We start from the raw sequence: 13,290 nt of genomic DNA on the forward strand, positions 1-13,290 counted from the left end.
CAGAAAATATTTTTCCTCAAATGCTTCCGGTGAATCAGCGCTACAATTTACAAAATTACTATTCGAAAACATTGTTAAAATGTAATATTGTCATTCAAAGAATTATAGATTAACATCTCGTGAATGCAACCGCATTGCCAGATTTAAAAATAACTTTACTGGGAAATCACACTTTGCAATAAATGAGGTGGTATGCTCAGAAAAATAGGCTAGGCGATACAGATTAGTGCCGTCTTGGAACCATCTAAAATCAAATATACTATTGTAAATATTCCCTTACCTTTGATTATCTTCATCAGAAGGCACTTCCAGGATTCCCAGGTACACAACAAATGTAGTTTTGTTCGAAAAAGTTAATAATTTATGTCACAATAGCTCCTTGTTAGTGCATTCCGAAGGCTACTCATAATGCACTGTAGCGCGCGGAACTTGTCGCCATGAAAGAGCAAAAAATATATATTTAAGTTCGTTCAAACATGTCAAATGTTGTATAACATAAATCTTTAGGGCCTTTTTCAACCAGACCTTCAATAATATTCAAGGCGGACGATTGCATTGTCTTACTAAACGTTTCGGAATGAGAGAGTACCCATGGGCGCCCGCGTCATAGTAGTAATGGCCCTGCCCCTGTGACCAACTTCCCAAGCCTCTCTTTGGGTCAGTTTCTACCATAGAAGACTCAAACCACTTTGTAAAGACTGTTGACATCTAGTGGAAGCCTTAGGAAGTGCTAAATGAATCCTAACTCACGGTGTTTCTCATAGGCAAAGTGTTGAAGGTGATTCCACAAATCAGATTTCCACTTCCTGCATGGAATCTTCTCAGGTTTTGGCCTGCCATAACCATTCAAACAGTTTTAGAAAACACTCTAAAGTTTCTATCTAAATCTACTAATTATATGCACATTCTAGTTACTGGGCAGGAGTAGTAACCAGATTAAATCGGGTACGTTTTTTATCCGGCCGTGTAAATACTGCCCCCTATCCCCAACAGGTTAAGGGTTTCAGTGATTTCATTAGCTGTGGTTGCTGATGCGTATATGGTTGAATCATCAGGATACATGGACACACATGCTTTGTTTAATGCCAGTGGCAGATCATTGGTAAAAATAGAAAAGAGTAGAGGGCCTAGATAGCTGCCCTGCGGTACACCACACTTCACATTTTTGACATTAGATAAGCTTTTGCTGTCAATTTGCAGTCTACAAATTATTTGTAATTATGTTCCGACCATCTGCTCAATAAAACAATTGGCCCGCGCTTGAATCTAGTTGATGATCCCTGCTTTAGTGTGTATAGCTAGGTTTCCATGCAATTAGCGACAGTGTTTCATGAAAATCCACATAAAACCAATATGCACATTTTCCCATCAGTTGTTTCCAACAAATGGGCTTGTTTCTGGTAAAAGTATGTGCGTAAATACGTGGTGCACATAAAAATGACTTAAATTCATGTACCAAATTAAAAAAAATTAAACTCTGGGCCTACTGATGGGTTTGGTACAAAAACAAAGTGTAGGTATAGCGAATGTGCCCACTCTGGTATACAGTGCGGGTATAGCCTACATGATGAAATTATCAACAAAAGTGCGAGATTATTTTTGTCAAACAGCAGCCAAGCGTCGATCATCATGTCACCAGAATAAGACCCTCAATATTTATTGAAAGGAGCATCAAGCTCATCACCATGCACATTCACCACCTGGTGAAGTTCATCAATATTTCGTCTTTAGCCTAATAAACTGCATGCTTTCCCATGATGTCATGATATATTTTATCCAACATGTACTTTACATGCATTAAAAGGTTGGATGGAAACCTGATTGATGTCAAGCCATTTTGAAGATGCCTGAATTATATTTTGGACGAACGTGCACATGCTACAGGAGGCTTTTGAAGTAGCCTAATCAGATTAAAACATTGAATGGTTGTGTTTATGCCACATAGAAAATGTGATAAATACTTTTTAAAGGTTAAATGACAAATACAGTATTTAAGCTATATTGAAGCATTAGGTTCTAGGTGTGTGAGGAATAGCTGGTCAGATTGGAGGAGGGGCAGAGGGCCTGTTAAGTTTTCCTGAATAGCTAGGCCTACCAGAAGCATATGTGGCCACATTATTATATACTGAACAAAAATATAAACGCAACATGTAAAGTGTTGGTCCCATGTTTCATGAGCTGAAATAAAAGATCCCAGAAATGTTCCATACGAATAAAAAGCTTATTTCTCTCAAATGTTGTACACAGATTTGTTTACATCCCTGTTAGTGAGCATTTCTCCTTTGCCAAGATAATCCATCCACCTGACAGGTGTGGCGTATCAAGAAGCTGATTAAACAGCATGATCATTACACATGTGCACCTTGTGCTGGGGACAATAAAATGGCACTAAAATCTGCAGCTTTGTCACACAGCACAATGCCACAGATGTCTCAAGTGTTGAGGGAGTGTGCAATTGGCATGCTGACTTCAGGAATGTCCACCAGAGCTGTTGCCAGAGAATTGAATGCTAATTTCTTTACCATAAACTCCGCCAACGTCGTTTTAGAGAATTTGGCGGTACGTTCAACCAGCCTCACGACCGCAGACCACTTGTAACCACGCCAGCGCAGGACTTCTACATCCGGCTTCTTCACCTGCGGGATCATCTGAGACCAGCCACCCCGCCAGCTGATGAAACTGAGGAGTATTTCTGTCTGTATTAAAGCCCTTTTGTGGGGTAAAACTAATCCTGATTGGCTAGGCTTGGCTCCCAGTGGGTGGTCCTGGCTCCCAAGTAGGTGGGCCTATACCCTCCCAGGCTCACCCATGGCTGTGCCCCTGCCCATTCACATGAAATCCATAGATTAGGGCCTTACTAAGTAAAATCGCTGAAATTGTTGCATGTTGCGTTTATATTTTAGTTACGTATAGGATGATTTGGGAGAATCATGATCCGCAACAGACGTCGCATCTCACTATCAGAAGTTAAAATACAGCCAGACTGGCCTGTTACAGTGCCTTTCTAGACCTTATAAACTGTAGAGAGTTGACAGACCCACCACTGATCCATATGGAATGAAACATTCAAGTCACAGGGCTTTTGTGCCGTTATTCATATTACATTTTCGCTGCAGCCAGGAGTAGCATTTGAAAACAATAATGCAATTATTCATTGCATGGTGGTGTTGTAGGCTTGTTAGAGCCAAATAGCCAATTTGGATTTGTATACAATAGCCAGAGCATTTTTAGTTGAATTATTAGTGTGAAGCCATTATTGGAGATGAATAGCCCCCTTGCGGCCGGTGCGGTGGCTACAGGAGGAGGAAAGGTTATTTGAGGGAGGAAGTCGGGCCAACGAGGAGTCTTGGTTAGACGGGGGAGCGGTATAGTTTTTTGACGGCACTTGCTCGCACTTACTCACATGATATCTTGAATTTACTGCAGACAATAGCCTTCATTTATTGCACTTGTAAGTTATTAGAATTAGAGGAATTATAAGGATCATTTTCACATCTTTTATATTAGAAAGTCTGTAAGTTTTATATGCTTGAACGAAGAAGCATCCTTTTGTTTGTAACTTGCAATCCGAAGTGCCACACTGCCATCATCTCTATGTGCAGTAAAGCCTGCGGTGAGTGTGTGTCCGAAATAGCCCCTCTCTCGCCAGAGCAGTGGTCATATTTATTGGATGGAATAGAGAAAATATGCCACTACAAGGCTAGTCTAGGAAGGATACTTGTATTGTCCCTAAACAATATCAACAGGGGATCTTTTTGAGCTGCGTGTCTTCACTGTTCCTTCATGTGCAGTGATGCACCTGGCCTCTCCGCTGCCTATCAGCTATTCCTATTTGTTCTTGTGGATTCATATAGAAAATGTAAAAAAAAAATTAAAAGCTTTGAATGCGTTTGTGTGTGGTATGATTAAGCAATATGGCACGAGGGGTGTGGTATATGGCCAATATAACATGGCTAAGGGCTGTTCTTAGGCACGACGCAACGCAGAGTTATATTGACCTGTGGTATAGTTAAACAATAAGGCACGAGGGGCCAATATACCACAGCTAAGGGCTGTTCTGAGGCGCAACGTGGAGTGCCTTGATACAGCCCTTAGTCGTGGTATATTGGCCAAATACCACAAACCCCCGATGTGCCTTATTGCTATTATAAACTGGTTACCAATGTAATTAGAACAATAAATACCCTGGTATACGGTCTGATATACCATGGCTTTCAGCCAATCAGCATTCAGGGCTTGAACCACCAGGTTAATAATAAAAGTTAGCGCACGGAAAAGCATAGTGCACAAAGGAAATACCACCTTGATATAGGGGAGGCGCATGCAAGCAGATGAAGAAATTTGGCTTGGGTGGAATGAATGTATATAATAAAACTTGCAAAAGAATGAATGTAAACCTGAAGAAAAAAAGACACAACCCTCCCCAAGCAAAATAATTATAATTGGGACCTAAGAAAAGCTATCTTCCAAAGTCTTAAATTCAAAGTTGAAACAGATCTTCTCTGATTTTGTTGTATCATTGTCTAAATTAGATTGAAGTATATAATTACATGTTATACCTCGTAATTTAATAGGATCTCTGTGGATTGAAGTATGTATAGGCTATTTTGGGAAGCTATTTTGGGAAGTTGACAATCGTTTGCTGACCTCAAAGAGAAGTTAAGATTGGAGGAATACTATCCCTTAGTCAGCTCGCAGTACCATACACAATACCATTTAGCATAAAACTCAGAGTATAAAATCGACTTGAATTTCTTTGTCAGGGGTTATAACAGAGGGCACACCTGCTGATTCAAAGATAAGTAGGGTCATTAAATAGGGCACCTGAGCAGTGACATATTCAATAAGGTGTGCCTAAATAGTGGTCACAATTTCATTGTGTTTCAATGGAGTTGTCATGCCAAATAATGTCAGGGCAAAATTTTCATTGATTTCTCTAAGTAATTGAGAGTCATGGTGTATGTTTGTGTGTGTTTGCGTTTGCTAGTATCCTCTATTTAGACTGCACTCTCTAGCCCCTCTCTCCTTTCAGCCAATCACAACAGCCCCCGTGGGTCATGTGACAGGAGGCAGATACTCAGGAAGAAATATTTTACCAACCAGTGAAGCAGACCCCCACACACACTGTTACACACCAGAGATCTGTATATAATGACCAGATACTCATGTTTCCGCCCTAACAATGGGAGTCATTGTTCCAAAGGGGAGGCAGGCAGGCGACGAGCTTAGGTCCAAAATAAGCCCATATAAACGCATTGGGCTTATTTTGGACAGATTTTGGTGAGAGTGAATCCTCTTGCTTCGCCTCTTCTTTTCTGAACACACACACACACACATACATACATTCTGACACACATCCAGGAAGCAGGCGTGGCAGAGAAGACAGGAAAACAAATCCCTACGCTTTAGTCGCTGATTTGTGAAAATAACAGACACGTGCCTTTTTATTTAGAGAAGAGAAGAGAGGAGAGGGGAAGGGCTTTTTGTGCCTGTGGATGTATGTTATATAAATCGCTTGTTGTTGTGCGTAAGTGGAATCTGGTGGATAATTGCCGTTTGCTTACAAGGTAAGAAAGGCCATGCGTCCCAAGTTTATGGCCAACGGTGTAATGTATTTGTGTTTGTGTAATATTTCCAATTGCCTGGTGAGGTAGAACATATGACAGGCAACACATGACTTTTGACATGCGTGGCCTTTATGGCCCTGCAGGTTCAGTGTGTACTGTGTGGAAAACCGCTGTGTGCATCTGTGAGAAGGCAGCTGTGTGTGTTTCCGTCCATCTGTCCACTGGAGAGCCACACACAAAGGTCTGCTGTTAATGGTTCCAATCTAACAGCCATTAAGGACCTCTTTAGCCGTCTGCCTTTTTCCTCTGTCTTTTTGTCTCTTTTATTTCACTGATGCTTTTCTACTCACTGGCTGTCTTAAGGTTAAGTCTGGTAGTTGTTCACAAAATGTGTTCTTTTGAATGGCAGGATGTACTATATGATGTGAATATGGTTCTCATTCAGTACCACACATAGCTGGGGCACGCTGTGAATATTGTAGGATATGTATTTCTTATATCCAGGGCTGTATCGTTCTTGGGCTCTGTGTCCTGTGTGTGTGCAACTGCATGTGCGTCATCCTCTGAGGGACATCATTATTGACAGTGACATTCAGGCCACTGAAAGTGAGGCGTGCGGTGGGGGATGTGGTTGCTTAGGCAGCCATGTTGTACAAATGAAATCAAATGTTATTTGTCACATGTGCCGAATACAACAGGTGTAGACCTTACAGTGAAATGCTTACAGATGTTGGACATGCATCCTGTCCTTTGACATTAGGCCCTACCCCTCTATCTAGTACACAGGAGGCTGGTGAGGAGAGGGTGGCTCAAAATGATGACTGGAATGAAGTGACTGGTATCAAACACAAAGAAACCATGTTTGATGTGTCAATACCATTCCATTCCAGCCATTAGTATGAGCCCGTCCTCCACAGTTAAGGTGGCACCAGCCTGTGATCTAGTCTCTGTCTGCTGGTCTTTGTGTAATCATATCCAGCTCTCTCACAATATGGAGAAGGGAAAACACTTTAGGAGTGAGAAATTACATTTTTCAGGCCTTTCAATATGTGATGATTCTTCAATAGTTTTGAGGCGGTTTGTCGGTGAGTTGTGTCATAGCTGTGACATCATTATGTGCAGATGCTGTTAATGAGATGCGGTAGCTATTAGGATCTCGTCATTATGATTCATTTCATATCGGGGTGACGAGGGATGACTTAGTACCGTCACTTATATGTGAATTACAGTTCAGAGCAGGATGACCGCATACAATGCCTTTCCATCCAATTCTCCCAGAGAATCATGTCACTTGGCCTGCTTTCAAGCTAAGCTTGTGTGTGCTGCGAGTGACCATTAATTGCACAGGTATAAAAACTGAGGTGTCGGGAGCTGAGGCTGTTGTTTTCGACACCGGTGCAAAATTCAGCCTTATTCATCTTTCTTGACTTTGTTCTGAGGCAGAATTTCCTGTACGCCCCTGAAACTGGTAATATAATATACGTGCGGAAGTTATTCCGTTTAAATCAAATTCTGCTACAGTTTTATTAATGAAATATGCAAACCCAATAGCTTACCAATGTGCAGATGGACATGAAGTTAAATAAATACCAGCGTTGTACCGTCATGTTTCTGTAACAGACACAAACTTTATTAATGTGTGCTCCTGCTAATTAAACCCTATCTGTGTGTTTCTCCTCTTTAAGGTTGGCCAACCAACAGATGGAGAATGACGGCTACTCTGAGAAATCAGAGCACGATGCCCAGGAGGATTGGGACAACGGGGCCAATGAGAATGGAGGTCGGCTGACGGAGGAGAGCGACATGGACCAATCGGACGAGCTGTCTCCGGGGCTGCAGGCCACATCCTACGTCGAGCAGAGCCAGGAGGAGATGGCCGAGGTGAAACACGACAGGACATCACTCACAGACGGCTAACATACACTGACAGGTTATTAGGGGTTCGGCACGTTACAAAGCCCGTAGCTAGCCAGTGATAATTTATTCTAAATCTATCAAATGTATTGGTGAACATCAGGAGCCACATGAAATGTGACGTGGGGCCTGCTTTGACCACCGGGCAGCTACGTGGTTATCAGGACTGTAGGGTAAAGACAAAAAGAAACATGATGACTATTTATTGTAGGAATGGGAAATACGTTTTTCTCTACTGAAAGGAGTCTATTCGAATGAATCAAAACTTTAATTTTCCAACCCTGCTTCTGTGTGTGCCTTTCTCCCAGGCTGGTGAGGCGTCCCAGGTGGAGACGGTGTCTGAGGAGAACAAGGGTCTGATCTGGACCCTGCTAAAGCAGCTGCGGCCTGGCATGGACCTGTCTAAAGTGGTCTTGCCCACCTTCATCCTGGAGCCACGCTCTTTCCTGGACAAACTATCGGACTACTACTACCATGCTAATCTGCTGTCGGAGTATGACAATACTAGACTAGTAGTACACTTGTAGCTGAACTATTACCATTACTTTATCTCTACTATGTCACTAGCACTACACCAATCTACTGAATGAGTTAGTAGATACACTCAAACTGAACAAAGCTCTGTGTCCATCTCTCCCTTTCCCTCCCTCTCTCTCGCACTTTCCGTTTTTTCTTCTATGTCCTCTCTCGCTCTTGCTCTCTCTCTGGTCCCAGGGCTGCGAGGGAGGAGAGTCCATATGGCAGAATAAAGCAGGTCGTGCGCTGGTACCTGTCTGGCTTCTACAAGAAGCCCAAGGTAAACTCACCTGTTTAATAAGGGTAATAATACAAAGTGACACTCCCCTAGTTCTGGGGTTGGCTGGAGGAGTAATTGTAGTTTTGAGTGACTGGTCTGACTTCCATTCTACGATTGTACCACTGTATGAACATACAACCAATATTCAAGCCAAAATTTGAAAAACAAAAATTCCATAGTGTTAACTGTGTGGGTTGTGGAATTGGAGATTGCGGAGTTAGGTTAGTTATTTCATTTCTGCAGGGTCTTGGTAAAGAATTTATACCACAGATGGTAAAATAAAAAACATCTACTTCACTCCCATATAGGCTAGATTTGAGTCATTGTTCTTTCAGGCTTATATACTCTATCGTATATACGCTTGCCTGGGGAGAAGGTTAGAGTGTCTCTGGTGTAACTGCCACAGGGCCTCCCAGCATTACAGGTTCAGCTGGTTTCCAAGCCAGGTATACCTGATACACACAGCAACACAGACACGTGATAGGGTGTGGCAAACAGAGGGGGTAGAACGCTGCTTTAATTTTAGTTTAACGTGTCACTCTTTTATTCTTTCATTTTGTATTTGCCTTTTAATCTATTTTGTAGTGCTGACCCCAATTAGTTGACTGGTCGATTGTTTGGTCATTAGGCTAATTGATCATTAGAAAACCTTTTTGCTATTATGTTAGCACAGCTGAAAACTGTTCTGATTAAAGAAGGAATAGAACTGGCCTTTAGACTAGTTGAGTATCTAGAGCATCAGCATTTGTGGGTTCGATTACAGGCTCAAAATGACCAGAAACAAATAACTTTCTTCTGAAATTCATCGGTCTATTCTTGTTCTAAGAAATTAAGGTTATTCTATGTGAGAAATTGCCAAGAAACTGAAGATCTCGTACAACGCTGTGTACTATTCCCTTCATAGAACAGCACAAACTGGCTCTAACCAGAATAGAATGAGGAGTGGGAGGCCCTGGTGCACAACTGAGCAAGGGGACAAGTACATTAGAGTGTCTAGTTTGAGAAACAGACACCTCACAAGTCCTCAACTGGCATCTTCATTAAATAGTACCCGCAAAATACCAGTCTCAACGTCAACAGTGAAGAGGTGACTACGGGACGCTGACCTTCTACACACACAAAAATATATGCACACACACATAGTAAATGTGCCCATTTGGGGATCTGATAGTATTTTTGATTGGCTTAATGCACCACCACTAATGACCTGTAGAGCTTCTCAAAGTAGTTTTCTTAACCTCAAACAGCAAGCAAACAAAGTCTGTGTTTACATCCATCGAGAATTACAATAGTTCCTCAATGTATTTGAAAAATATTTTCAGGTCTCTCCCTTTCGATAACCACTCAGCATGAAAGGGAAAAATGTCATGCTCTGATCCAGTGGAAACGTCATAAAATAGGCCTAACTGATTACAACTTATCAGTGCTAGACTTGTACTGAAATAGGTTATGGTACTCATTTTGGGTGCTGGTACTGTTTATATTTAGGTGCAGGAGCGCTACAATACTTCTGAGCTGTGATTCTATAGGAGGAACAGCAAGTTCGCTAGCTTCGGGCCAGACCCAAGTTAATACAATGTTTCAAGTTCGTTGCAAACAGGCCAATGTGATTTATAGAATATTTATTTTTATCAGGATATTTTCTACCTGCAGGTAGTTTATTTGTTGGCTATTTTTACATAGTTGGCATTTACATTACATTTACATTACATTTAAGTCATTTAGCAGACGCTCTTATCCAGAGCGACTTACAAATTGGTGCATTCACCTTAAGATATCCAGTGGAACAACCACTTTACAATAGTGCATCTAAATATTTTTTTGGGGGGGGGGGTTAGAAGGATTACTTTATCCTATCCCAGGTATTCCTTAAAGAGGTGGGGTTTCAGGTGTCTCCGGAAGGTGGTGATTGACTCCGCTGTCCTGGCGTCGTGAGGGAGCTTGTTCCACCATTGGGGTGCCAGAGCAGCGAACAGTTTTGACTGGGCTGAGCGGGAACTGTGCTTCCTCAGAGGTAGGGAGGCGAGCAGGCCAGAGGTGGATGAACGCAGTGCCCTTGTTTGGGTGTAGGGCCTGATCAGAGCCTGAAGGTACGGAGGAGCCGTTCCCCTCACAGCTCCGTAGGCAAGCACCATGGACTTGTAGCGGATGCGAGCTTCAACTGGAAGCCAGTGGAGAGAGCGGAGGAGCGGGTTGACGTGAGAGAACTTGGGAAGGTTGAACACCAGACGGGCTGCGGCGTTCTGGATGAGTTGTAGGGGTTTAATGGCACAGGCAGGGAGCCCAGCCAACAGCGAGTTGCAGTAATCCAGACGGGAGATGACAAGTGCCTGGACTAGGACCTGCGCTGCTTCCTGTGTGAGGCAGGGTCGTACTCTGCGAATGTTGTAGAGCATGAACCTACAGGATCGGGTCACCGCCTTGATGTTAGTGGAGAACGACAGGGTGTTGTCCAGGGTCACGCCAAGGTTCTTAGCACTCTGGGAGGAGGACACAAGGGAGTTGTCAACCGTGATGGTGAGATCGTGGAACGGGCAGTCCTTCCCGGGAGGAGGAGCAGCTCCGTCTTGACCAAGGTTCAGCTTGAGGTGGTGAGCCGTCATCCACACTGATATGTCTGCCAGACATGCAGAGATGCGATTCGCCACCTGGTTATCAGAAGGGGGAAAGGAGAAGATTAATTGTGTGTCGTCTGCGTAGCAATGATAGGAGAGACCATGTGAGGATATGACCGAGCCAAGTTACTTGGTGTATAGTGAGAATAGGAGAGGGCCTAGAACAGAGCCCTGGGGGACACCAGTGGTGAGAGCACGTGGTGCGGAGACAGATTCTCGCCACGCCACCTGGTAGGAGCGACCAGTCAGGTAGGACGCAATCCAAGCGTGGGCCGCGCCGGAGATGCCCAGCTCGGAGAGGGTGGAGAGGAGGATCTGATGGTTCACGGTATCAAAGGCAGCAGATAGGTCTAGAAGGATGAGAGCAGAGGAGAGAGAGTTAGCTTTAGCAGTGCGGAGATCCTCCGTGACACAGAGAAGAGCAGTCTCAGTTGAATGCCCAGTCTTGAAACCTGACTGATTAGGATCAAGAAGGTCATTCTGAGAGAGATAGCAGGAGAGCTGGCCAAGGACGGCACGTTCAAGAGTTTTGAAGAGAAAAGAAAGAAGGGATACTGGTCTGTAGTTGTTGATATCGGAGGGATCGAGTGTAGGTTTTTTCAGAAGGGGTGCAACTCTCGCTCTCTTGAAGAAGGAAGGGACGTAGCCAGCGGTCAAGGATGAGTTGATGAGCGAGGTGAGGTAGGGGAGAAGGTCTCCGGAAATGGTCTGGAGAAGAGAGGAGGGGATAGGGTCAAGTGGGCAGGTTGTTGGGCGGCCGGCCGTCACGAGACGCGAGATTTCATCTGGAGAGAGAGGGGAGAAAGAGGTCAAAGCACAGGGTAGGGCAGTGTGAGCAGGACCAGCGGTGTCGTTTGGCTTAGCAAACGAGGATCGGATGTCATCAGCCTTCTTTTCAAAATGGTTGACGAAGTCATCCGCAGAGAGAGAGGAGGGGGGGGGGAGGGGGAGGAGGATTCAGGAGGAAGGAGAAGGTAACAAAGAGCTTCCTAGGGTTAGAGGCAGATGCTTGGAATTTAGAGTGGTAGAAAGTGGCTTTAGCAGCAGAGACAGAAGAGGAAAATGTAGAGAGGAGGGCGTGAAAGGATGCCAGGTCCGCAGGGAGGCGAGTTTTCCTCCATTTCCGCTCGGCTGCCCGGAGCCCTGTTCTGTGAGCTCGCAGTGAGTCGTCGAGCCACGGCGCAGGAGTGGAGGACCGAGCCGGCCTGGAGGATAGGGGACAGAGAAAATCGAAGGATGCAGAAAGGGAGGAGAGGAGGGTTGAGGAGGCAGAATCAGGAGATAGGTTGGAGAAGGTTTGAGCAGAGGGAAGAGATGATAGGATGGAAGAGGAGAGAGTAGCGGGAGAGAGAGAGCGAAGGTTGGGACGGCGCAATACCATCCGAGTAGGGGCAGAGTGAGAAGTGTTGGATGAGAGCGAGAGGGAAAAGGATACAAGGTAGTGGTCGGAGACTTGGAGGGGAGTTGCAATGAGATTAGTGGAAGAACAGCATCTAGTAAAGATGAGGTCAAGCGTATTGCCTGCCTTGTGAGTAGGGGGGGAAGGTGAGAGGGTGAGGTCAAAGGAGGAGAGGAGTGGAAAGAAGGAGGCAGAGAGGAATGAGTCAAAGGTAGACGTGGGGAGGTTAAAGTCACCCAGAACTGTGAGAGGTGAGCCATCCTCAGGGAAGGAACTTATCAAGGCATCAAGCTCATTGATGAACTCTCCAAGGGAACCTGGAGGGCGATAAATGATAAGGATGTTAAGCTTGAAAGGGCTGGTAACTGTGACAGCATGGAATTCAAATGAGGAGATAGACAGATGGGTCAGGGGAGAAAGAGAGAATGTCCACTTGGGAGAGATGAGGATTCCAGTGCCACCACCCCGCTGGCTCGATGCTCTAGGGGTATGCGAGAACACGTAGGCAGACGAGGAGAGAGCAGTAGGAGTAGCAGTGTTATCTGTGGTAATCCATGTTTCCGTTAGCGCCAGGAAGTCTAGGGACTGGAGGGTAGCATAGGCTGAGATGAACTCAGCCTTGTTGGCCGCAGACCGGCAGTTCCAGAGGCTGCCGGAGACCTGGAACTCCACGTGGGTCGTGCGCGCTGGGACCACCAGGTTAGAGTGGCAGCGGCCACGCGGTGTGAAGCGTTTGTATGGCCTGTGCAGAGGGGAGAGAACAGGGATAGCAATGGAAGTTACTTTTTAGGTTGATCATTTAGATTTTGATATTATTTTGATTAACCATATGACAATGATTTTGAGATATGAAGGCGTTATTATAAATTAAATGAAACCGTTTCATGAAAATGTGCATATGAAAACCATAACTGGCACTCAGATCAATAGGAATGGTAGGATAAATTGGTATTCAATATGAGACTCCTCGTGTAATCTATTACCGGCAACTTCAGGAGA

General features: G+C 44.4%; 1 protein-coding gene across 4 annotated transcripts in view; it reads left to right on the forward strand.

Moving 5' to 3' along the window:
- osbpl5 (oxysterol binding protein-like 5) overlaps positions 1-13,290 on the forward strand; it is a 117,968-nt gene that overhangs the window by 83,212 nt on the left and 21,466 nt on the right. For all 4 annotated transcript variants that reach the window (XM_029758494.1, XM_029758495.1, XM_029758496.1 and 1 more), the window contains 3 exons: positions 7,253-7,448; positions 7,790-7,974; positions 8,196-8,277. In XM_029758494.1, coding sequence (XP_029614354.1) covers positions 7,253-7,448; positions 7,790-7,974; positions 8,196-8,277 — 463 coding nt within the window. The remainder of the gene's footprint in view (positions 1-7,252; positions 7,449-7,789; positions 7,975-8,195; positions 8,278-13,290) is intronic.

Source organism: Salmo trutta, chromosome 7 (genome assembly GCF_901001165.1).
Source record: "Salmo trutta chromosome 7, fSalTru1.1, whole genome shotgun sequence".
In the NCBI taxonomy this organism is placed as follows: Eukaryota; Metazoa; Chordata; class Actinopteri; order Salmoniformes; family Salmonidae; genus Salmo; species Salmo trutta.